Source organism: Ambystoma mexicanum, chromosome 3q, assembly GCF_040938575.1.
Source record: "Ambystoma mexicanum isolate Mex_15411 chromosome 3q, UKY_AmexF1_1, whole genome shotgun sequence".
NCBI lineage: Eukaryota > Metazoa > Chordata > Amphibia > Caudata > Ambystomatidae > Ambystoma > Ambystoma mexicanum.
In genome coordinates, this window is record NC_090926.1 from 731,115,261 (window position 1) to 731,140,920 (window position 25,660).

General features: G+C 48.3%; 1 protein-coding gene across 2 annotated transcripts in view; it reads right to left on the minus strand.

Annotated features, from left to right (window-relative positions):
* Nucleotides 1-25,660, minus strand: part of MFSD11 (major facilitator superfamily domain containing 11) — a 1,014,059-nt gene that overhangs the window by 697,708 nt on the left and 290,691 nt on the right. For both annotated transcript variants that reach the window (XM_069654654.1, XM_069654655.1), the window contains exon 6: nt 18,212-18,308. In XM_069654654.1, coding sequence (XP_069510755.1) covers nt 18,212-18,308 — 97 coding nt within the window. The remainder of the gene's footprint in view (nt 1-18,211; nt 18,309-25,660) is intronic.

A 25,660-nucleotide genomic window follows, 5' to 3' on the forward strand; every position in this document is an offset into this window, starting at 1 on the left:
TCAGTTTAACTGAGTGTTTGAGTTTAGCTAGTCTGGGATAGGTTCCCAAAAGGCATTCAGCTGGGGTCCACTCGTACCTGGTCACACTCGCTTCTTCGCATGTTTGTTTTGATTTTTGCCCAGAGTCTCTGTGTCTTGTTGCATTCCCATAGCATATGGATCAAATTTGCGACATCTGCTCCGCACCAGGTACAGTTAGGTTGCGTGGATTTGCTGAATGTAGCCATTTTGGTTGGGGTTAAGTGCGGTATAGTACATTTATCTGTATCAATCGGATACTTCCTTGGGAAATGTAAGTGCTCTATCCCATTCTTTATCCGTCAGTGGTTGGCCCATGTCCGTTTCCCATTTATTCTTTAGATCGGCGCTCCGAGTATTGGGTGTGTCATTTAGGAGGCTATATATTTCGGACACTGTTTTCCCTCCCTCTCCCAGATTATACAGCAACGTTATGAAAGAGTCTGTGTCTGGTTCCTCTGGCCAGGTGTCCCATTTTGTTAGTGCTATATTGCGTATCTTCTGGTACCAAAGGTATTGGCCGGTATGTATATCTTCTTCTGCCTGTAATGTTGCAAAGTCCCGGAAGGTTCCTTCAGCGTATAGGTCTCCCCAAGTATACACCCCTTTATTTTCCCAGAGCCCGATATTGCTTAGATCGGCATCGGTTTTACTCAGTCCTGAGATTATTGGTACTTCTGGGGAGTATGGTTGCTTTAAGTGCATGATCGTTTTTGTTCTATGCCATATTTTCCTACCCAATGTCGCCAGATAGGGTGTATTACCTAGCAGGTTTTGGGGGACCCAAATTAGTTCTTTCAGTTTTATCGGGGAGATCATGGTCTGTAACAGAGGGGTCTCTGAAGTGGTCTCGTCTGCTAGCCACTTGGACACAAATCCCAACTGAGCTGCCAGATAATACTTCTCTAGGTTCGGTAGTTGGATACCTCCTTGTTTGTATGGCAAGACTAATGCGGACAAAGCCACCCTATGTCTGCCTCTTCCCCATAAGAATTCCCTGATTATTGTGTCGAGTAGTTGAAAGAAGGGTTTTGTGATGTAGAAGTGCACATTTTGGAACCCATACAGGAATCTAGGGAGGACAATCATTTTAACTATTGAAGCTCTGCCCATCACTGATAGGGGTAGTTTAGCCCATAATCCCATAGATTTTCGTAGTGTAGGGAGTGCCGCTCTTGTATTGTGTTTGTGCATTAATGCTGGGGTGTGCATTATCTGCATCCCGAGGTATCTAAATGAAGTGGTCTGCCACGTTATGCCTACCGAGGGGAGTTCTTCTGCGTTTTTGTCTTTCAGGCCTGCTAGGGGGAACAAGCAGGATTTGGCTCTGCTAAATTGTATGCATGAGACCATTGCATAATTATCAAGGACTTCCAGCATTGTTGGCACATTGAGGTGGGGTTTTCGGACGTATATTAGTACATCGTCAGCATAGAGCGAAATGATGTGATCCACTCTGCCTAGCTGTAATTCCTGCGTCAAAAAATGTTTGTCTAAAGTAGATGGCGATGGGCTCTAAACCCAATATATAAAGCATAGGCAAGAGTGGGCAACCCTGCCTGGTTCCTCTGCAAATGTCCCATGCCTCCGACACATTTCCCAGACTTCAGCCATGCCCTTGGTTTATTGTAGAGAATTTTGATCCATCTAATGAACCCTTGGCCAAAGCCGAATCCCTCTAGAACTGCCACCAGCCACTCCCAATATATAGAATCGCCTTGATGGCGTCTAGGGATAATAGTGCATAGCTCTCCTCTCTTTTGTCAGTGTGGGCTATTATGTGCTGGAGCCTGCGCAGGTTCATAGTGGTGTTACGACCAGGCACAAAACCATTTTGGTCTGCGTGTATAATGTCACCTATTACTCTGGACAACCTCTTTGCTAGGATTGTTGTTAATATTTTTACATCATAGTTAAGCATGGCGAGTGGGCGGTAAGAGTCACACTTATCTGCCGGTTTATTGGACTTGAGCATTGGGACCACAAGGGTTTCTCTCATGCTATCTGGTAGGACCCCTCTTTTGTAAGTCTCTGAGAAGACTTTGTGTAATAGAGGTGTCAGTGAGGGTTCGAATGCCTTGTAAAATTCCGGGGGCAGCCCGTCGCTGCCCAGAGTCTTGCACTTAGCCAGGGATCCAATTGCTTCTGTTACGTCCTCAGGTGCGAGTTCCATGTCTAAGGTTTCAGATTGTGCAGGGGATAGTTTGGGCAGACCTATCTCTTCGAGCGTATCAATTATTTGTTCTTGGGGAACTCGGCCTTCATGGGAGTATAGTTGTGCATAAAAGCATTTAAAGGTGTCATTAATGCTCTGTTGGGTTTGGTGCAGCTCACCCACCTCGTCTTGCAATGTAGTAGTTGTGTGCCTGGGGTGTTCTTTTCTGCAGAGCCAGGCCAGAAACCGGACAGGTTTGTCTGCCTTTGCATGTGTTCTGTTTGTTCTGGCGACAGTCAAATTTGGCCAATCTGCTCCACGCCTCATTGCAGTTTTCTCTAAGTGTGTTAAGTTCTTCCTCTATTTTTGGGGTGTCTATGGGGGTGGCCTCTAACCTTGCTATTTCCTGCTCCTTCTGGTCTAACTCGCCGCGTAGTAGTCTCCGGATACCTCCAGCTTTTGCAATGATTTCTCCCCGTGTTACTACTTTCAGGGCTTCCCATAGTGTGCTTACATGTTCCACACTTCCGGTGTTTTCTATTATATAGTTATCTATGGAGTCTTGCAGCCCGTCTTTGAATGCCAGATCTTTCAAGGTCTCTACAGGCATCCTCCACATGTGGATGTGAGGTTTGGGGCCAATATGGTTCCATTCTATCAGGAGTGGGGAATGATCCGATATGGTTCTTCCTAGGTATTGCACATTTTCTATCTGGGGCAAGTGTTCCCTGCTTATGAAGAAATAATCAAGTCTTGTGTGGAGGCCATGTGGGGACGAGAAGTATGAATACCCTCTCTTCTCCGGGTGTTGATCTCGCCATACATCTGCTAAATCAAGCCCGTCCGTCATAGAGTTCAGGGACGTGGTGGCTGCTGAAGGTCCCCTCGATAGGGGTAGTGACCTATCTAGTTCTGGGTTGTGGACAGAATTGAAATCTCCTCCCCATACAAAAAAAACTGTTCCTATATTGTAGCATTTTGGTACTCAGCACTTTCAAGTGAGCTGGGATGTTATTATTGGGGAAGTATGAGTTTACTATGCATATTTCCATTTGTTCGAAATTCCCCCATATTACCACGTATCTGCCTTCTGGGTCTTTGTCAATCTTAGTTAGGTGGAATGGTATTTGGGGATTGATCCAGGTGTAAACCTCTCTTGCGTATCTGGAATAAGAGGCTCCAAAACCCTGTTCCCCCCAGTGTCCACCAAGTTTTGTCTCCGATTCTGCAGTGCAGTGTCTCTCCTAGAGCAGAGCTATCGCTACTCTCTCCCTTTGAAGATAGGATTTAATTCTGTTTCTACGGAGGTAAGTACGCAGACCCTGGACATTCCATGTCATTATCCTTATTCGCGTAGCCATGGTGGTTCCGCGGTGAGTTCTAGTTCTCCCTGCCCCTCCCAAGGGTTGTCTGCAATTTTAGTTAAGTCCCCGCAGATTTCCTGCAGTTGCAAGTTCTTGGTCATTAGGTATGTTGTTTCTGCCCGTCCACCCCCTGCCCACACTCCACCGCTTGGAGACTTACCAACTTTCTCAACTAACATTCCGGTGAATGGTTTAACCGAAGAAAACAACAAGAAACTGCCCCCAGCAGTTGCTTCAACCTCACAACGCTCGGGGGCTCCCGAGCTTTCTGGGCCTCTCCAGGCCTTCCGGTACGGGTGGTGTGTAGGTATTCCGCCTGCACTGTTCCAGGTGGGGTGGGTCTTCGGCATTTTTGTGTTTGGGCCTTCGTGCTCCTGCCCAATTACATTGACTGTTTGTTGCAGCGTTAAGTAGAGTTTAGTAGGTAGAGCCGTGCTTACTTGATGTTGCAGTCATCAACTCGTGCTGTTCCGGCCGTCCATTTATTTTTTGTTTCCTTTCCTTGTTTCTTCTGCGTCCTCCGCAAGGTTATTGTGTTCAAGCCACATATTTGCTGCAGCTGGAGTCTCTAGGAAGATTGCCTTACCATTGTAGAGTACTTTAAGTCTTGCCGGGTAAAGTAGCATATACTTAAGGTTCCGTAGCCTTGCTTTTATTGGTATGAAGGAGTTCCTTGCGCGTTGCACCACAGGGGTGTAGTCTGGGTACATGACTACAGCAGAGTCATTCTCTTTGATCACTCCACCTTCTCTTGAAAACCTTAGTATCATCTCCCTGTCGCGAAAGTTTAAAATTTGTGCTATTATTGGTCGTGGATGTGACCCAGGTGGTGGCCTTTTCTGGAGAGATCTATGGGCTCGTTCCACGGAGAACCCCTGGGTGAGTTTACCTGCCCCGATTTCCTGAAGTAGCATTGTTTCTATGAATTCAGTGGGGTTCGAGCCTTCCATGTCTTCCGGAATCCAGAGTATTCGAATATTATTTCGGCGGGCACGACCTTCCGCGTCCTCAGAGCGGGATTCCAGTCTAGCCACTGTTGATTCCAGTTCTTGGACTTTCGCTTTCAGATCTTGTGTGGCCTCTCCAGTTTCTTGTAGGGAAGCTTCCGTTTTTGCCACTCTCTCCGACTAATTGCGGGCATCTTGTCTTATTAGTTGTATGTCTGACTTTATTTCCCCTATCTTGTCTTCCATGGAAGTCCGAAGCGCTGCTATGGCTTGGAGGATTTGAGTGTCTCTGGTTTCTGTCACCAGTACTGGAGGTTTCACCGTGGCAGTGACTTCCTGTGTTGGTTGTTGCTTTGGTCTGACTGTCGTGAATGAGTCCATTGTCACTGATTTTTATCTGTTTTTGGGAGGTGGCATTTCCTCGCCCAGGGGTTACAGTCTTGTGCAGTGGGTCAGTACTATCGCTTTTTGACCAAAATGGGGAGTTCAGTGGTCAGCTGTGGGTGGCTCTTTCCGAGATGTTGTGCCACTGCAGATTTAGGTTCCTGCGTAGGTTCGGATCCCCTTTTTATGGACCTTATGTTGCGCCACCAGCCTCTGGTCCTGTGACGTGCGTTTCAGTGTTCACCTCTTCTATTTTAGGGTGGGTAGGGCGAGAGCTACCTTTCCAGGTGTGTCTTTACCTGAAGCTCTCCTCTAGCAGCTCTCTGTTGCCTCCACTGTTGAGTCCCCCACAACTTCACCTGTCTTGGGATACTAGTTTTATTTTCACTGCCCGGCACTGGGGAGCGTTATTCGGCGCAGTGGAGGGCTGTCCCTACTTGTGCTTTTAAATGCTGGTGGTTTCTGGGTGGTGCTTTGACTGGACACCGTGGTCCAGTATAGGCTATACTGCCATGTTCATGTGGCGGAGTTCCAAGGTAGTCACAGAGCCTCGTTTGCGGCTCTGCGTCCTGTGCCTCTCATGCGTTGCCTGCTTACCTCAGGGTAATGGCTTTGTCTCTAGTTCGTGGGTGGTTGGGGCTTGTTATGTGTGGAACAGCCCCTACTGTTTTATTGCTGATTCCCTTGTCCAAACTCATCGCTGTACCTCCGACTCCGGTAGACGACTTCTTCCAATTAGAAATCTCGAGAAGATCCGCCTTCTGCAGCAGCGGTCACTAGTTCGGGTTTCTCGGCCCCACTTCTTTGGATCCAGTCGGCTCCGTCATCCGGCACCAGCACTTCTTTCTTTTTAGCAAGGGTTGATGGTGGGCGGCCCGCCCCGTCTCCTCTTATTTGCTCTGTCTGCGGCCCTCCGCATTCTCAGATGCGAGTCCACCGGCAGGGCTTCTCCTTTCACTTGAGGCTCCCTGTGTCGTCGTTCTATCAGGGGTTACTTCGGCCCGCGAGTGTCTCTGTTCAGCGGCGGCGTGCGTTCGTCCAGGAGATGTAGGGGCGGTAAATGTTAGTCGCCACGTCGGCTCCTGGCAGGGTTCCAGTCGGCTGTCTCATCCAGCAGTCCCGCCGGCTCTTAGGTCGGGCTCACTGTTGTGGCGTTCCGCTCGTTCCTACGATGGAGGTCGCCATCTTGGGTGCCGCAGGGGGGTCTTTTCAAACGCTCCGTTTTTTGTGTTATCTGTGCTGATTTCTCCCAGCGTCTCCGTCGAGTTCAGGAAAAGGGTTGTACCAAGCCTGCACGTAGTTTTGATCGCTGCACATCTGATTTAGTCGCCGTAATATCGGTTGCTGTAGGATCATGAGCAGGAGCTCCTCATGTTACCGACTTCACACCATGTGCGCTGGCCACGCCCCTGATACAATGACTGATGTGCACCATACAGAATTCAGTAATTTATGAAATATGGGCTTTATAACGCACCTGTACACAAGTGTTTCTAGGCACGACAAGGAATGGAGGGGGGGGACATAAAAGGAAGGACAAAAAAAACGATCTTACTAGGCCTTGTGGCATTCAAGTGCAGGGAAGGGGGGAAGGGAGAAGTGCAGAGGGTGTGGGGAGGATGGAGAAGTGCAGGACAAAGGACAAACAGCCAACGGTGGCAAGTGCAGCCAGTGGGTGCCGAGTAAGTGCAAGAGAAGGGAGTGTAGAGTTACAGGTACAGACTACAAATGCAGGGCAGCCAAGCGGCAGTGCAGAATTGTAGCTGGACAGGCTGGGACCTGGAACTGAATTCAGAGGGTGACCAGTGCATGGATCAGGCAGGGGATCAGCAGGAGAGGGGAAAAAGCAAAGAGAAAGGTTGAGTTGCTTCCGGAACAGCAGATGGTTCTGCTCAAGTTTCAGAGAGGTAGGCCTCAGCCGAAGAAAGATCTGCCCTCAACCCTTTCCTTGGAAAAGCGACTGACCCTCAGAGTTGGAGGTGAAGGAGCGAATAGCTCGGAAAGGAAGATATTCATCAAGAGAGTTGGAGGTAGTGTGGTCCTAGGCCCCAGAAAGCCCTGTGGACGATGCAAAAGGTCTTGAACTTGATCCTTGCCTCCACTGGGAGCCTGTGAAGGGATTACAGAGCTGCAGAGATACGATCCCTGGTCTTGAGGCCAAGGAAAGGTCTCGCAGACCTGTTCTGGAAGACTTGTAGAGGGACAGAGTAGAGGCAGGAAGATTTAGAAAGAGGCTGTTACTGTAGTCCAGCCTAGAGAGGACCAGAACTCTGGAGACAGTGAGCTCCTGGGTAAGGGAAGAGTCAGATGTGCTCATTTGGGAAGCAGAAGTCAAATGGGAGTGGCTACATCTGCTCTCATCCCCCATGCATCAGGAGCACCCAAAATGTTAGTACCCCAGGAGATGCCACCTCTGGAAGCTGAGTGATTGGTTCACCTGGCACTGTCTGGTTCACATCTTTTCCAGGGGCACCTAGTAACGAGTGGTACTGATGGGCGAAGATGAAGAAGAGTACAAAGGACGATAAAGACCAGCAATGCAAGCCTCACCCACTGCAGGGGATGGACGAAGTGTTGTTCATGTCAAACAGATCTGAGAAGGCGGAAGTGAGCGGTGCGGCAGGGGGGGTTGGCGTGGCTTGGTGAAGAAATCATATGGAACATCAACAAGAACTGTCTCACAAAATGGGCCACATATGTCTGAAGAACAAGTTACTCTCTTACCTGGTAACGTTCTTTCGATTGGATGGTCCGACGAAGTATCCCATATCTATGACAGTAATCACCACAGCTGTGCTGCTTCGGAAAATCTTTCGGCGCCCGTAGCCCGTAGCCTCAGTTGTAGTTTTTTCCCAGAACGTGTGGCACCAGTCTTCTGCCAGTCTGACCACACAAAGCCTTGCGGAAACGTAAGCTGCAATCGCATAAGAAATTCTGTAGCGGGGAAGGCAGGGAGGGAGCGATATAGAATACGTCGGACCATCTCATCGAAAGAACGTTACCAGGTAAGAGAGTAACTTGTTCTTTGAGGGGATTGGGTCCTCCGAAGTATTCCCTATCTATGACAGACTCCCAAAGCAGTACCAATGCAAGGAGGTGGGAAAAGAATTTAGAAAACAGAACTTTAGAATGCCCAATCAAATTGCGGGGTAAAGGACCGCCCTAACAAAGGCCAGATCCTGCCTCCGGATGGAATCGAGGGAGTAGTGACATACAAAAGTATGTACCGAAGCCCAGGTGGCTGCATCACAGATGTTACGAATGGGAACACCCCGCTGTAGGGCGGTAGAGGCAGCCATACCCCTGGTAGAATGGGCCCGTAAGCCGACCGGTGGGTCCTTACCCACCAAGCAGTAACACTCAGAGATAGCCAAAATAATCCAGCAAGACAAAGTCTGTTTCGTCACAGCCTGTCCCAAACGCTTTCCAGCGTAACCAATGAAGAGTTGATCGTCCACTCTGACCCGGGCCATGCGTGAAATATAAAAGCTTAACGCTCACCTAGGATCAAGCCTATGGAGCCTCTCCTCTTCCTTACCAGGATGTGGAGGAGGATAAAACGCCGGAAGAACAACCTTCTGGCCTAAATGAAATTTCGACACCACCTTCAGAAGAAAGGAAGGACAAACTCTAAGGACAACCCTGTCCTTATGAAACAGTGAAGGGTGGCTTAACTGAAAGTGCCTGTAACTCACTCACTCTGCGAGCGGAAGTGACCGCAACCAAAAATACAGTTTTAAGAGTTAACAGTCTCAAAGGGCATGAATGCAAAGGCTCAAACGGAGCACCCATCAGAAACTTGAGAACAAGGTTCAAATCCCAACCCGGCACCTGGAAAGGTGACGGAGGGAACACATTAGTGAGCCCTTTCAGAAACTGAGAAATTAAAGGAATTTTAAAATAGGAAAACTTTTCAGACGAGCACTTAAATATGGACAACACCACCAGGTAACCTTTAACGGTACCCACTTGCAGGTCCCTGTGGGCCAAAGAAAGCAAAAACGACAGAACTACAGGAATGTCACATGAAAAAGGATCCACATTCTTAACTCTGCACCAATCGCAGAACTTGCGCCAACGGCAGCGGTACAGGGACTTTGTTGCTGGCCGTCTGGCCGAGAGCAACACCTCCATCACGTCTTCAGGGAGGTCCCAATCCTTATACCTCAACCTTTCAGAAACCAAGCGTGAAGGTTGAGGGATCTGACCTCTGGATGGAGAACCTGACCGCCCTCCCGTGAGAGCAGATCGTCTCGGTAGGGAAGACGACGTGGAGGGCAGATGGACAAGTCGAGAAGGTCTGGGTATCACGTCCTCCGGGCCCACGCCGGAGCAATGAGGATCATCCGGGAACCGAACCTCCGTAACCTCTGCAGTACTTGCGGGATGACGGGGACTGGAGGAAACACTTACAGCAGTGGGAATGACCACTCCACCACGAACGCGTCTCCTAAGGCTCCCTTTGGAGGAAATTCCCGCGAGCAGAACCTCTTGCACCTCCGGTGGACACTGGAGGCGAAGAGATCCACTTGAGGGGTCCCCCAAAGGGCGAAGATCTCCAGGAGAATCTCCTGAGCCAACTCCCACTCGTGAGAGATCGCGCTCTGCCTGCTCAGAGCGTCCGCCGTCTCGTTTGTGTCTCCGGCCAGATGAACTGCCGAGATCGAAACTTCCTGCTGGATTGCCGAGAACAAGAGCTGCATCGCCTCCCTGCACAGAGGAAGTGACCCTGACCCCCTCCCCCTTTTTGTTGAGGTAGTGCATGGCCACCGTGTTGTCTGTCAGGATCACGACATTCTTTCCTCGCACAGTCAGCAGAAAAGCCTTCAGGGCTAGCCTGACGGCCCTCAGCTCCAACAGATTGATATGGAGTCTGGTCTCCGACGGAGACCAACGACCGCTGACTGTCAACTCGTTGGCATGAGCTCCCCAACCCGTGAGGGATCCGTCCGTCATGATCATCACCTCGGGCCAGGGTAGCCAAAATGGAACCCCCCCTCATCAGATTGCCTTCGTCGGCCCACCACAGAAGGTCCTGGGTGACCGAGGACGGCACCTGAACAGGGTCCGACATCCTGCCGGAGGACAGACCACTGGAGCTTGAGTGCCCATTGCGGTTGGCGACTGGCACTTTCTCATTGCAAAGATCTCATCCGCAACCTGGCCTCTGGCACCAGAAGAATGCAGGATGCCATGAGGCCGAGCAATCTCAAGAACTCGAACGCTGGGAGACTCTGGGCAAGCTGAAACTTGTGCACCATCTGCTGAATGTGATAAGCCCTCACCTGGGGAGGAAAACACTGCCCCAGGGACGTGTTGAGCACTGCTCCGATGTACTGGAGCCTCTGAGTTGGTGTCAAATGGGACTTCTTTAAGTTGAGGGAGAAGCCCAGCTTGTGGAGGGAGTGGCAGGTGACTGACAGATGATCCAGGACTTGGCGGACGCAATCTGCCATGTCCAAACCCGACTGAACGGCCTCATACATGGCATCCTTGCCATCCTGAACCATGGCAAGGAAACCATCCTGTTCGTCCCCTTCAGGAATATGTTCAGCCGCTAAGGAAACCGTTCCACAGAGGGTGCATGAAACGTGACAAGGCACATATGGAGTTGGCCGCCTGAAGCACCATACGCCCTGAAGAAGACATTTTCTTTGCCCAGCCGTCAAAACGCTCGTCGTCCCCATCAGGACGGATGGTAGGATACGACGCCTGCTTTGCCGGGGCCGTAGCCGCCTGCACCACCAAACTCTCCGGAGTGGGGTGCTTGGACAAGTAGCAGGGGTTGCTACTGGCTGGGCGGTATTTTCGCGGCAAAGACTTGCCCACTGCCGGGACACTCTCCGGGGCAGTCCAAGCCGCTGCCAACCTCCTCTGTAGAGCCATATGAAACGGCAGTACCGGGTCAGTTGGTGGACAAAGGTCGAGGATATCCGTAAGGTCATCCCAAGTACTCGGTGACCCTAGACATATGGCGCCGGTATGAGGAGTCGGCATGAGTGCCAGGCTCGGGCCTGCAAAACTCCATCTCCGGAGAGGTGTCCAGCCCACTAGCATCGTGCAGGGACTGCCTCAGGTCCTCAAATTGGCTATGGCCTGAGAGAATCTCGTCTGGCACCGTATTAGGAACCATGCCATCATCAGAGCCCTCATCCACCTCTGAAATAAACTCAAGATGGCGGTAAGAAGGCACAGAATGTGAACCAAAGCCATGCTTGACCTTGGCCAGAGCCTTTCTAGGGGGTTCCACCGAGCCTCGGGGTACCCCCGTCGACACAGCCTCGAAAGGCGTCGAGGGCATTGAGTGAATCGGCGTTGACGCCGAACGCGGTGCCGACAGCATCGATGGCGTCGACACAGGCCTCGAGGCCGGAGTCCCGAGCGTGTCCTTCGACAGCCTGTGCGCAGATGGCGTTGACGACATCTTCGGAGGCGAGGCCTCGAAAAAAAAAGTCCGTCGACGACTTCGGCGCCACGGGCGTCATCGTCTTCCTCGAAGACAACACAGCTTCTAACGGTCTCGAGCACGTCGAGGACCGGGACCTGGAAGGGCATGCCGAGAACGATTCCCCTTGTCCGAGCGGGACCTCTCCTGCGAATCGTGCCGACCAACCGAGCCTGAAGGCGTGCGAGGGGTGTCTCTCGACCAATCACGACCGACACCACTCGGAGGCGCGGACGGACCAGTGGCCTGCAATTCGAGAATCGCTAACATTTTCTTCCCGAAGGAAGCCCATTCCTCCGGCGTTGCCTGCTTGGTAGGGTAAGCGACCCGCCGACGGGCGGAGTTCTCGTAAGAGGACGGGGAAGGCGACCGATGACGGCGCTTCCGGGAGTGCCTCGAGAAGGCAGAGGAGTGGCGGGACCGAGACCCACTGGACTTCCGACGACAGTCTCGCCTCTCGAATCGTCCATCGAAAGCCCTGCAGACCTCGACTTCCGTGGCTTAGACACCTTACCTACCGATAACTTCTTCTTGCGCTCCCGCAAGGCTTTAGACGTGAGCGACTGGCAGTCAACACAGTCATCCGTGTCATGGGCCTCCCCGAGGCACCAGAGGCAGGCGTTGTGCAAGTCCGTAACCGACATCTTGGACCCACAGTCCCCGCACTTCTTAAATTCCGGACGCGGGGTGGAAGACGAGGTAGACATCCTTCACGAAGAAGAAACTTCACAAAACGAACAGGTTCGAAGAACCGAGAAACAACAGAAACTCCAAAGAGTCGAGGCGTGCCGAGATTCCCGAAGCAAACACGTTTGTGGAAAAAACGGAACTGAGGCTACGAGCGTCGTGCATTCTACTTATAACATCCAGTGACGTCGGCCGTCGGAGGAGGTCCTCGAGGGCGGCGTATCGACGTCATCGATGCAGACGCGAAAGATTTTCCGAAGCAGCACAGCTGTGGTGATTACTGCCATAGATATGGAATATGTCGGAGGACCCAATCCCCTCGAAAAGTAACATTGATTGAAGCAAAGTTTCCAGTGAAGGTGCAAGCAGCGGATGAATACTGTTTGAGGACATGGAACTGGTCTGGTAGGAACTAACAGCAAGTGTAGCAAGACATTATTTATCCCAGATCTTAGCAAGGGCAATGCTGCCTTTATAGACATCTTTTGGGTGCATGGCCAGTTAGCATACATGCATCTCCCACCATCATGGAGAGTAACAGGATCGCTAACTACTTTCCATTCAACCGTCCTCGTGGTTCCTGAGGCCCACCTGACTATAGCACCCATGTCGGTTACAACACAGTCGAGACCAACTCCATCTGAAGACGACGGCAGAAGCAATCAAATTATTTATCTGAAAAGATGCAGAAAGATTCCATATAAATATTGTTTATACACGGAAACAGAGGTGTTCTTTGCCTCCTTTCTCCTGCCGGGGGGTGCCAATGCCAAATTGCTCCAGATCATGTGGTGGGAGATGATCCAGAAGATACAGACCTAAGGCTGAATTTGATCAAGTGCAAGATGCACGCAATCCGGTTGAGAACTATTCAAAACCGGTACGTCCTGAATCTGTTGAGGGCCATGGAAGGGGGCGTGTGCAAGGAAATCTGACTGTCATTTTGTACATACACCCTCCCCCCTCCCAAACTACGAAGAAAACGGGTCCCTGTCACACATCATAGGGGACGGGCCATCCACAAGCTAAAGACGGGTATGGAAACTGATGCAGGAGTGGAAGCTGAAGATTGGTTTGATGCAATGTTCTTGTGGGCACCAACATGGCTCAGAGCACTGGTATAGATATTGGTCTCTATCATGGTACACTTGCTGGTGATGTTCTGCATGTGCCAAAAGATACTCCCTTGCTGCGTAAAGACACTGAGGGGGTCAGAAATGACAGGCATACACAAAAAGTGTGACGTTTTCAACATCATACATTGTTATTGAAACAAAAAGGGTTGGATTCTGTCCCTATCCTAAAGAGTTTACCAACCTAGGAAACTAAAACTAAAGATCAATCAATCTCTGTCTTGTCATCAAAATTAAACTAACAAATCTTGTGTCCAAAAGGTATCTGAACCTCACACTATAATTGAACAATTAAAAGGTGTGTGGTAAGTGTAGCTGTTTGGAGTAAGTAAAAATCAAATAGGACAATCCAACAAGTAGTCTCTGAATACAGGGTCTGATTTCCCTGCCCCGGGATTACTTCAGGTGTAATAGCAAGGGTGTTTCTTTCAAACAGTGAGCCTTTAAGCGTAGATGAAATGGCTTGCTCAATGAGCCTTTGTTCAGCATGGCAAAAAGTATCTTCTTCAATATGGGCTTAGATCTCCTGGAGTCTACTCCTTTCAGGTATATCTTCCATAAGGTATTTTCCTTTCACAGTGTGTAGAGGATTTACCTGGTATACTCCCTTGCCAGAAATCCCCTCTGGGTCTCATAGATCCCCCCTGGTGTACTCCCCTGCCAGATATATTTTCCCAAAACTACAAGGACTTCACACAATGCTCACAATGTTCTTTCCCTCTTCTGGTTCTTGCAGAACCCCCTGGTATGATCTCTTGCCAGGTATGTCTCCCAGAAAAGGGTTGATTGCCTGAGGGTTTCTCTCAACAGGACTTCACACAATGTTATTTTCCTTATGAGTATAACAGTTGTATCTCTTCAATGTTTATACTCATTTAGCTTCAGGTACTACTTGTTCCAACTGCCTCGATATTGACATCTTGTACGTGGGGATTGGCTTTCTTCATTAGTACGCTTTTGCTTGTGGCAATGCTTGTTCCAACTTTCTCCAAATTGACTAAGTAGACTTGCACAAGACATGCCTTTCAATTTACTTGGTCGGTACTTATTTGTTTGTCCAAAGGTCAGTCCGCGCGACACATGGTCCCCAATACGCTATGGTAGACTCGCCAGTGTTTTCGGACGTCTCGCGACCGTGGACTGCTGCTGCGGCTTCTGGAAAGCTTATGCAGCTTTGCTGACCCTCACTTGGCTCCAGTGTCGGATCTGCTCCTATGGGCTTGTGAAATTGCAGGGCTCTCTCTGGGCCACATTCCAACAGCCTTGCACTGGCTGCTATCTCTCCAGAGGTCCCCCTGAAGCAACAGCAGCACCTTTCCAGGTCTCCAGTTTCTCTGGGTAGGCAGGTCTCCAAGCAGATGCTTGTAAGAGTTTGCATTGCCCAGCACAGTTCACCTCCTTACGTTTATTTCTGCTGCAAGTGCCGCTTCCCGCTCTGCAGCTTCCTTCTCTGCTGAATGGAAGCTCATCTGATTTGAAAGGTCCCACGCAGCTGATCTCCATTACGGTAGCTACTCCACACATTCAGCTTGATGTTCCCTTCATTCCACATTAACTCCATCTTACTCGTCTCAGTACTTGAGGCTTTATGGGACTTGAAGTTCATAGGAGTTTTGAACTGTTCAAAACTGTTTTGCTTTGAATCTTTATAAGAATAAAAGCCATCAGTAACAGGAGATGTTGAGGGTGTTTTATGTAGAGGTGTGAATTCTGTCCTTCCTAGCATGATTGACATGAAGGTGTTTCAAGGTTTTACAACTGGAGGATCTGCAAAATGACAACATGCCATTAGAAACTTGGGAATTAAAGGGTCTTTACCTGAGAGGGCGGAATACCACGTCTCCCCTAATGGAGTCACCCAATATCCACGACAGTCATCTCGTCATATGTGATCCTCCCTCGAATACCTCTGCCAGGGTCAGGGTCAGGATCAGACAGCGCTGCCTCCCCCCAGCCACACAGGAAGAGACTTTAGGCTGGGGAACAGGGATGACTCCACAGGAATCGTCACACAACACTCCGAACAGTGCCATGATGATGGTCTCGATAGGGGCATGTATAGCTCCTCTAGTGCAAAGTATAGGCATGATCAAACAGATGATCCAAAAAAAGCCACGCATGGCGAGAACTGAACGTTCTATAGATCCCCTGGGACCTTGACCTCGCCCCCACCGAATCCAGAAAATGATGTGGAGCACTTGGCCGATGTAGCTGGTGATCTTACGTGTACCCCGGAGAAATATGCCAAGGACCATAGAAGTGTACGTCACGTGTGCAGGGTGTGGGGACCCAAAGAGGATTATAGAGAATGGGAAGTATCTGGGTTAAAGGAGGATTAAATGTTGGGATGCACATCCAGCTCCCATGCCCACCCTAATCATTTAGGTTGAGGAAAATGTATTGGTGCACGAGACAATGAACGTGCACGGCTGCTGTCGGATGAAACATGCACAATAGAAGTACCAGATATAGCGTTTTGTGGAAATGTAGATAGGCCCCAGTATAGGGCATGCCTGATGTTACGGTACAGTAGTCTAAGTGTAGTGAATAATAATTTTAATGCAGGCCCTGGCACCCCGCAGTGAGAAATACTGAAGCACCGCCATAGTTAAAGTAAGGCCTAGTCTACCACAGGCCACGGCGAAAGTAACAGCACAGCATGGCATGGCAATGAGTACCCATACATCTTCCCAAGCCCAAGCAGGGAAACTGAACATAGAGGGAGGCCTTCAGGCCCGAGAGATAAAAAAAAAAAAATACAATTGTATCGTGTTGCAGCGGAATGTGATTGGCCGAGAGCAGTTAGGGCTGTGCCCGTTCAGAAGGACACACCTATGGGAGCCGGGGCAGAGGTCATGAGCAGCCAAAGGCCTGGTCCAGATTTAGGGCATTACCACCCCCAGAATAATGGTCATCACATTTGAACTGCCCAAATGCACACAAACAGAACACCTAAATCCATCAGAATTCGACTGATTAGTGTGGTCCTCGACAGGCCAGGAGAAGCTCCAGGGAGGGGCAGCTGATAAGGGGTGGGAGCAAGAAGTGAAACATCCAATGATTTGTACAACCCAGAGCAAGAGGTGATGCCAACAAATCTAGTTCTGCAACGGGGAGGCATGGAGGGAACACCCGTATGTCTGGGATCAAGAGAAGCAGTCCTTTATTTTGGAAGGACCCATTAGGCACCAAAAGTATCAGCTGAGCTCATGTTAATGACCAGGTGCACATCATGTGACTAGGCCCATGGGAGGGTTAGATAGCAAGCAACCCCCCAATCAGGTTGTAGGAAATCAAGGTGACGGAATAAAAGACCACTTGCTAGAGGGAAGGGGTACATCAAGATGTGGCCTATCATTCAAGGGACTATAGGGGACTAGTAGTATGTATATAGGTGGCAGCCAATGAGGGTAGCGGGTAACAATGTATGTTGCTTAAAGTCACAGATGACTATTCGGATTTTCTTGCTGAAAGATGTTATGACTGCTTTGAACTAACAGTGAGCTCCATGGCAATTGGGTTCTACGGCACCCTCTGTCACATTTGTCCTTTTTGTATACAAAATCAAATGTGTTTTCCTTGCAGAGAGATGCACCAACATTTCTCCTTTGGTGATTGTTTTTTCTTTGTCTAGTGGTCTGCCTTACAATCTTCAGCCCTGTTTTTATCCCGCAGGGGATATTATTGGGCACTATTGTGTGGGATACAAAGTTCGGGTGGGCTTGGGTGCAGGTGGTGGTTGCCAGCCCCCACGGTCACCCCATCACCATCCTCTAGCCTTTGATATGAACCACAATCGACAGAGGAGAGGGAATGATCAGCATATTGACACGGTTGGGGCAGATTGCGAATCACCTGCCAACATAGATGTGGAAAAGAGGCCACTACTGATATCACTGTGGTGAACAACTGGGGGCAGTACAAAGACTTAATATCAGCACCACATTTAAAACATATGTACCCTCCGACAGGACCCTCATGGAGAATCTTTGAAGGGGCTAGACAGTGATATGCAGATAGGTGTCTTTTACATCTATGGCACATGGGCAATCATCCTGTTGCAGGGATGACTTGCTGCACAGTGACTACATGCCGAAATGATTGTCTGGGTTGACCTGGATTAGCCAGAAGAGATTCTTGTAGTCCTCCTGAAAATGAAAATAAAATCCTTGTCCCCCGCTCGCGGGCAGAGACTTCTTATATGGCAAGAAAATGTATTAAATCTTGGATTAACACAATCAACTCTGGTGACACCTACATATGGATTGGTAGCCTGGGTGAAGGAGGAATTTTGAAAGCTATGGGGTTGATCAAAGAACCGCACAGTCCTGCGTTTAAGAATGGTTTCTCTCGTTCCAGGGTTTAGGGAGTGAGGAGAACTGATCCACAGCTAGGCAACAATATATCACACAAGTGTTCCCTGGCTCATCTAGAGTTCTCAACGACTGAATGGCCAAGTGCAACTCTTGAGGGTAGTAGCACGGTTTAAGAAAAGATGCAACAACATTCCATAAGAAGTGTACACAAGTATGTTAGAAAAATAAATTGTGTTTAATCATGTGAGAAAGTAAAATGTTATGCAGGTTACATTAAGTATACTTTAAAAGAATGGTCATTTGCAGTGTTCAAAAGTCATGTCTATACTTCTTGCAATGCAATGTCCAATGTCAAGTAAATAGTTTAGGTACAGAATTCAGTAGCTAATATTCCAGGGGTGCCTATGAATCCACACCCGCTTAACTGGGACAAACAAACTGCCTGCAAGAACTAGAGACCAGGAAATGTGTGCCAGTGCTTTGTGATTATTTCAAAGCAAAAGCCTTCATGCTCAAGGTCCGAGAACAAACTGGCGATAAAATTGAGAACTTGGGAAGGAATTGCTAAGGGAGTGCCCAGATTTAGCAAACAATCTGTGGAAACACAACAGAAACCGATTAAGGATATAAACTAATGTTTATTAAATTTTTTAGATCATAACTTTGAGATTGTTATTTTCTAAGTGTACTAAAAACATGAAATTAGCAATTACATATTTATGTCACTGCAACAAGGTGCTTGAGGTAGGTGAATGCTTTTACCTGAATTGCAGGAGGGCCCAGAAGATGCCACTGTTCCTTCCGATAGTGCCTTCATCTGAATTGATGGTCAAGCAGTTTCCTTGTGCAGTCCAGAGCACTGCAAGTAAAAGAAAGGTTTTATTTGTCAATAAGTGTAACTGTAGGGCTTGGAAGCTCTATTGAGAGTCATTAAACGCACTTCTCTGGAATCAATGGGCATCAAAAACAGATAATTCCAAAGCCCCACAGGCTAGCAACCCCAAACAGTTCCTATGGGAAAAAGAAAGTGACTTGTGCTTTAGATTCATCTGGCCAGTGCCAAACCAAAGCTCTTATATGAACCTGGTGAAGGACACCCATCTTTTAGGATGATTGGTGCTCTTCGCCAGGTCCATATAGGAGCAAATTGTTGATTTCCAAATTCAAAGAAGTGCTCCTCCAGCTTAAAGTACGGTAATCGCTTTTTCTCAAACAATAGATCTGATGGGCACTTTTCTATCTAAACTTTCAAAGACATGAGCCCTTCACCTCCATAACAGCTACAAATGGGCATACAACTGATTGCAACGATTTAGCATGTGAAAGGTATATCCATTAAAGGTAAGCAGTATCACAACTATGCCATTAGCTGGTCTATCCCCAATAAAGAAATTGGAAGTTCTTGGAAACACGATTGAAGTCTCTGGGTTAGTTCTTTTGTGGTCTACTTTCCATCCGCTCCATTGTGGCCTACTGGCATGAGGCATTGCTCTGTTTTCTCATCTTATCAGGGACACATTTTGGCACTTCCATTTGTCTATATTGAGACTTCACATCCATCTACACAAATCTTATTTCTGTACTTCCCCAGAACTCTCCAGACCCACATTCACTTTTCCATAATCCTTTCAAGAATCCGCTCTGTCTTGCCACTGCCAATAAATCAGTGTAGAGTAAACCTATAACCTGCAACTAACATGAAATGCACTGAGCTTTGTGGGGGGAAACATGAGCCTATGAATATTAAAAACTGAAAGTTGCTTCTATTTTTTCCTATCACAAATTTGCATCATTGTTGGTTCAATATGTTAAATTAGAAGGCACAGCCATTCTCTTTATTAGTGACAATCACCACTGGGAATATGTAGGAGAGAACTGAAGGATGTGTAATGAATATGAAGAATTGAATAAGATTTACTTTTGTTCAATAAAAAAAAATCCTTTTATTTCCTTTTACATGTTTGACCTTCATCTAGGTCTCTCTAGTTTAAACATAATGATCCGATGCTGTGGCGTGCTCTTCATCTATCTTGTCAGTCCTCCTAGGTCTTTCTAATGTTCTCTCCAGGTTAGTCATCACTGTTAAAACAGACTCATTATTGAGAATTCGGGTAGATCCTTTATTGGAACCCTTAACATAGTTGTTCTTCCCCTTATACCACAGCTCCCCCCCCCCAAACCGCCATTTTCCCTTTTTTGGATCACCGACCTATTTTTGATGGTCAGAGGGACTTCTACTCTAGTCCCCCAGCCACAGTAACAATTATTATTTCTTTCTTTTTTTTTTCATTTTCGAAGAGTATGGTCCTTGGTCACCCATAAGGTTCCCATGGCCAGGGTTTCTTAAGCACCCCATTTGTGTCCTAGGAAGATTATACAACCCAAATTGGTTTTGGAGGGTAGGCTTTTGCCAACTTATTTAGAATTGGCTTCAACGGGGCGGGGGAGCATGCAGCTTTACCGCATTTGTAGCCCAATGTACCTTTTTGGTAACCATTGGATTAGCAACATATTTTTAGGGCCTACTCTCTGCCATTTTGTTTTAGCGGTTCAGGGGCTTACTTTTTGCAGGAACCACCAGACAAGCCTAAAATGGCGGTTATGAACAAGTTGGATCTTTGTGAGCCTAGCCATGCACACTCTGTAGCGGTTTGAACTGGTGTAAACTAGTTCCTAGCCCTGGAAAGGCCAGATCACATCCTGGGGGATTGGTCTGGAGTGGCAGATTTAGTGACCAACCAGATTGGCTGGTCATCTCATCCTTTGTTTCTAGCCCACGGTGGGATTGATGTACTGGATTAGGCCAGCCTCTGTGTGGGTATATTTGGGGAAAACCCTATTCTTCCACTCAATTATGCTGCAACTGTACTTTCTGCTGACGATTTCCCGCAGTTTTTCAGCAGTTGCTGTATTGTTAGGACCATGTTTGGCCATACTGACTGAAACCCTGTGTCATGGGATGATCGGAAGTTTGGCTTTTGGGATACCAACCTTTCTCCCTGGCCATCTTCTGCCTTCCTACTAGCTCCACTGGCGTGCTGAGCCAAGCAGTTTCTGCTGGGACAGTGTGTAGTCTATGTTACTGCCAGCTTCTTGCTTTATGGCTGTGGTTGTCCCACCTTGTTGCTGGTGCCTGCTGTTGCCTGGAACAGTGTTGAGGCTCCAACACCCTGCTTCAACTGCACTTCAGGACAGTCCGGGGTCACCCCCCACCACAGCCTTCACCGTGGGACAGTTTTCTGTCGCTGGGCAACCTTGTTGTTAGAGGAGACCCAGGAATCTGCTTTGTCAGGTTCTCCTGGCCTTTCAGTCTTTCATCTTCGGAGGCTCTTGGTTCTTGAACCTGCCTCTGGGATTCTTCACCGACATCACTGCTGGTCCTCCTCCCTATGGATGTTTGCAGCCAAATTTGTACCTGTGAAGTAGAACTGGGGCTTACCTGCCAATTTGACATACACATCGATTGCCAATTGAATTTGTCCAGTTAAATAATTGGGAACATTTTACTGACCTGAAACTCTGCAAAGTGACTTTGGGAGCACTTCCATGCCCCTGTGATTTTTAGAACGGCTTGAATTTTAGAATGCACCATGATTTTTAAACACATTAAGATACATATTCCACTTCCGCGTAAGTGAATGCTAGATGACACCGTATTCAGTGGCATTTTATCTATTTTCCTCTGAAGTGACAGTGGTGCTCTCAACCAAAAGGGTTTCACTTCGGTTAAACCTAGCTGTGTTGTAGAAAGGCTGTGTGCATTTGTATTTTCCAATTACTATGGCCTGGAGGTGGTTTAAGGTCACAGTGACTTTTCATGTTGGCAATGGTATCCTGTTTTGACTATTATTACTAAGGCCCGATTCCCTTCTATTCCCAACCCTTATACCAATATGCCATTTGCCTATCACCAGTTAGGAGGCTTAAAATATAGCAAAGGAATGAGCAGTGTGTTTGTCAATTTACTGTTTTCTAATACAGCATGTCTTTTTACTGTGTGTTTAGTTTACTAGAGTAGTTATTTAACCAAGTGGACCTATGCATGGGTAATTTACTGAAAGTCAATATTTTTCAGCATACGAGTGTGGTGTATTTTCTACATTAAGCATGTGAATTGTACCTATGTGTCAGCCTACATCACCTAAACTCCCTGAGTTAGGTCTGACTGCTACATCAAGTTAGCAACCTTCAGGAAGTTTTGTACAGCCCACACCAGACACCTGAGCAAAAAAAAAAAAAAAAAACAAATTTCATAACCATCCATCTCAGACCTTCCCTGATAAACTTTCCCTCAGTTTAGCAGAGTTAATAAATACTATTTCTTACAACACTGCTGAGCATAAAGCTCAAAGTTTTATAAATCAAATAAAGCAAACCAATAAGTAAATGCTCGACACAGGCATTCAGCAGAATATGCTAAAAAGAAATTGGGCTGTTTGGACCATCCTTTAAGTGCGTATGTACACTCTAATTTTTGACACTGCTAGTCTACTCACGAACCAGATTCCTTTTTGACTCTGGATCAATGGTTCACTGGACATTCCCCCCTTTCGACAGGTCACCTTGCAGCTGCTTTAAGAGATGTAGTAATTTGGTAAAAGCAGGCACTTCGAGTCCACGTCTGCTCTAAGGAGGCAGACATGCACTAGGCGATTTCAAAGAGGACAGTTCTATAGGCCATCTCAAAAGGCCTCGGTTACCTTGTAAAAACATGAGCTCACGTCTTCAGCAGAGCACACTTCATTATGGTCATCTAGGCAATGATGGGTGCTGCCAGGGGTGCCAGGCAGCCAAACTTGTATTAACAAATGCAGGTGGCAGGAAGTAGTGGCAGAGAACAAACTTTATTTCCAGAGTCACTTTTTCAGGATGTTGGGAAGGCGAGAGGGTCTTCCCACCCCCCTAGGAGATGCCGAACATGAAGAACAAGTTACTTACCCCTGGCAACGTTCTTTCGACTGGATGTTCCTCTAACATATTCCTCATCTTTGACATGTAATGTCCAGCTTTGGAAATTCTTTCGGCAGAGGGCGCCCTTCATCGAAGGCGTCAAGTCGATGTCCCTCAAAGGCCTCCATCGACGGTGACGTCATCCGATAAGTAGCACTCACGGCGCCCGTTGGCCTCAGTTCTGTTTTTCCCTCCTTGTGTATCAGAAGCGCCCATAAATACAGGCAGGACAGTACTCGGCCTTGTGGGAATGAAAGCTGCAATAGCATGGGAAATTCTACAGAGGGGTAGTTTGGGAGGGCGATGAGGAATACGTTGGAGGACCATCCAGAAGGAAGAAAGTTACCAGGGGTAAGTCACTTGTTCTTCAAATGTCCTCCAACGTATTCCTCATCTCTGACAGACTCCCAAAGCAGTATCCATGTTAGGAGGGCAGAAAGGACTGCCTTACCAAAAGCAACATCCCGAGTGTGGGAAGTGTCCAGAGAGTAATGGCTAATAAACGTGTATTGATGACCATCTTGCTGCATCACAGATGTTCTTAATAGGGACCCCTCTCTGCAGGGCAGTCGAGATGGCCATGCCCCTTGAGGAATGGGCACGCAAAACCTCAGGAGGGTCCTTGCCTGCCAGCCTGTAGCATTCCGAAATAGTGAGGATGATCCACCTAGACAAGATCGGTTTGGAAACAGCCTGGCCCAGTCTGTGTCCGGTGTACCCTACAAAAGAGCTGATCGTCCACTCTTAATTTGGACATCCTGGAAATATAAAAGCTCAGCGCTCTCCTAAAGTCCAATCGATGTAGCCTTTCATACTCCTTACTAGAATGCGGAGGAAGGTAGAATGCTGGTAGCACAATTTTTTGCCGTAGGTCAAAGTACGAAGCCACCTTAGGCAAGAAGGAGGATTTCACCCTCGAAACAACCCTGTCCTTGTGGAATATAGTAAAGGGTGGCTTGGAAGAAAGCGCTTGCAACTCGCTCGCTCTACTTGCAGATGTATCAGCAACTAACAGTATAGTCTTAAAGGTCAACAACCTTAATGGATAGGAGTGCAAGGGTTCAAAAGGAGCCCCCACCAGAAATTTTAAAACCAGGTTGAGTTCCCACACCGGAACCTGAAATGTAGAAGACGGGGACACATTTGTGAGCCCTTTTAGAAACTGAGTGACCAGAAGGATCGTAAAATAGGAATATTCCTCTGAAAAGTGCTTAAAAATTGAAAGCGCTGCCAGGTAACCCTTAAATGGTACCAACCTTAAGACCTTTGTGTGCCAATGAAAGCAGAAAGGATAGAACATCTGGTGTCGTACACTGAAAAGGATCAATGGCAACTGTACAGAGACTTCATTGCTGGCGGCCTGGCCGAAAGCAACACCGCCATCACGTCATCCGGGAGGTCCCAATCCTTGTAGCTCAACCTTTCAGAAACCAAGCGTGAAGGTTGTGAGTGTTGACCTCTGGATGGAGAACCCGACCCTCCGCTTGCGAGAGATGATGATCCCTTTGTGGAAGATGTATTGGAGGACAGATGGACATATCCAAAAGGTCTGGGCACCACGTTCTCCTGGCCCAATCCGGGGCAATGAGGATCATGAGGTTCCGAACCCCCTTAACCTCCCGATTACTTGAGGAGCGACGGGGACCGGAGGAACCGCGTACAGCAGGGGGAATTCCCAAGCCACCACTGCCTAGAGCTGCTCTCAGAGGAAATTCCATAGAGCAGTACAGTTGGCACTTCCGGCTGATACAGGTCGCCAACAGAGCCACTTGAGGGGTTTCCCCAAAGGGCGAAGAACTCTTGAAGGACTTCCTGACCTAGTTCCCACTCGTGGGAGACTGCTCTGCCTGCTCAGAGCATCTGCTGCCGTGTTTTCCTCCCTGGCCAAGTGAACCACAGAGAGGGAGATTCCTTCTTGAATAGCCCAATACCAGAGCTGCATTGTCTCTCTGCACACTGGTTAATGCCTCCTCTCTTGTTGAGGTAGTGCATGGCTGCTGTATTGTCTGTCATTATCAGGACATTCTTTCCCGTACAGACAGCAGAAAAGCTTTCAGCGCTAGTCTGATCGCTCTCAGCTCCAAAAGATTGATGTGTAGTTTGGACTCCAGAGACCAACGACCGCTGACAGTCAACTTGTTGGCATGAGGTCCCCACCTTGTGAGTGAGGCATCCGTTACTACAGTGATCTCCGGCCATAGTTGCCAAAAGTGCTCACCTTTCAGAACATTGTCCTCGCAGGCCCACCACAGAAGATCCCGAGACACTCTGGGCGGAATCTGAAGGCGGTGCGACATTAGTCCTGAGAACTGGGACCATTGCGATTGGAGAGCCCATTGAAGGGAATGCATTTGCAAGCGGGCCTCTGGCACCAGGAAAATGCAGGATTCCATGAGGCCGAGCAACCTCAATAACTCAAAGGCCGGAAGATTCTGGGCATTCTGGAATTTTGTTACCATCTCGAGAATGTCTTGAGCCCTCACCTTGGGAGGCAAGCACCTTCCCAAGGAAGTATCTAAAACAGCCCCAATGTACAGGAGCTGTTGGGAAGGTGCCATCCGGGACTTCTTCAAATCGACAGAGAAGCTCAGTCTGTGAAGGGAGAGGCAGGTAACGTTGAGATGATCCAAGGCTTTTTCGGGAGAACGCTCCCTGATCAGTCAATCGTCCAGGTAGGAGTAGACATGAAGCCGCCCTCTCCCGAGATGCGCTGCCACCACCATCAATTTGGTGAATACCCTCGGGCAGAGGTCAACTAGAATGGCAGGACTCGAAACTGATAGTGCGAGCCGCCAACAGCGAACCTCAGGTATTTCCTGTGCTTGAGATGGATCGGCAGAGGAAAATAAGCATCATTAAGGTCCAATTACACCAACCAACCCTGAAGTTGGAGGGCCTGAAGGTTCTGAGAAAGAGTGACCATCTTGAATTTATCCTTCCTCAGGAACTTGTTCAAGTATCTCAAGTCCAAGATGGGTCTCAGTCCCCAGTCCTTTTTGGGAATAAAAAAATATGGGGAATACAAACCCTTGTTCCTCTCCGCCACAGGCACCGGTTTTATAGCGCCTTTCTCTAGCAGGGTTAAAGTATCCTGGACAAGGAGCAGATCCAGAATCCTCAAAGAGTTTTCCCCCCAGTGGATTGGTCTGAGGCTTCCATAGAAAGGAAAGGCAGTAGCCATGGGCTATTGTTTCCAGAGCCCACACATCTGAAGTAATGGCCCACCATTCTTCGAGATGCTTAGACAGTCTGCCCCACACT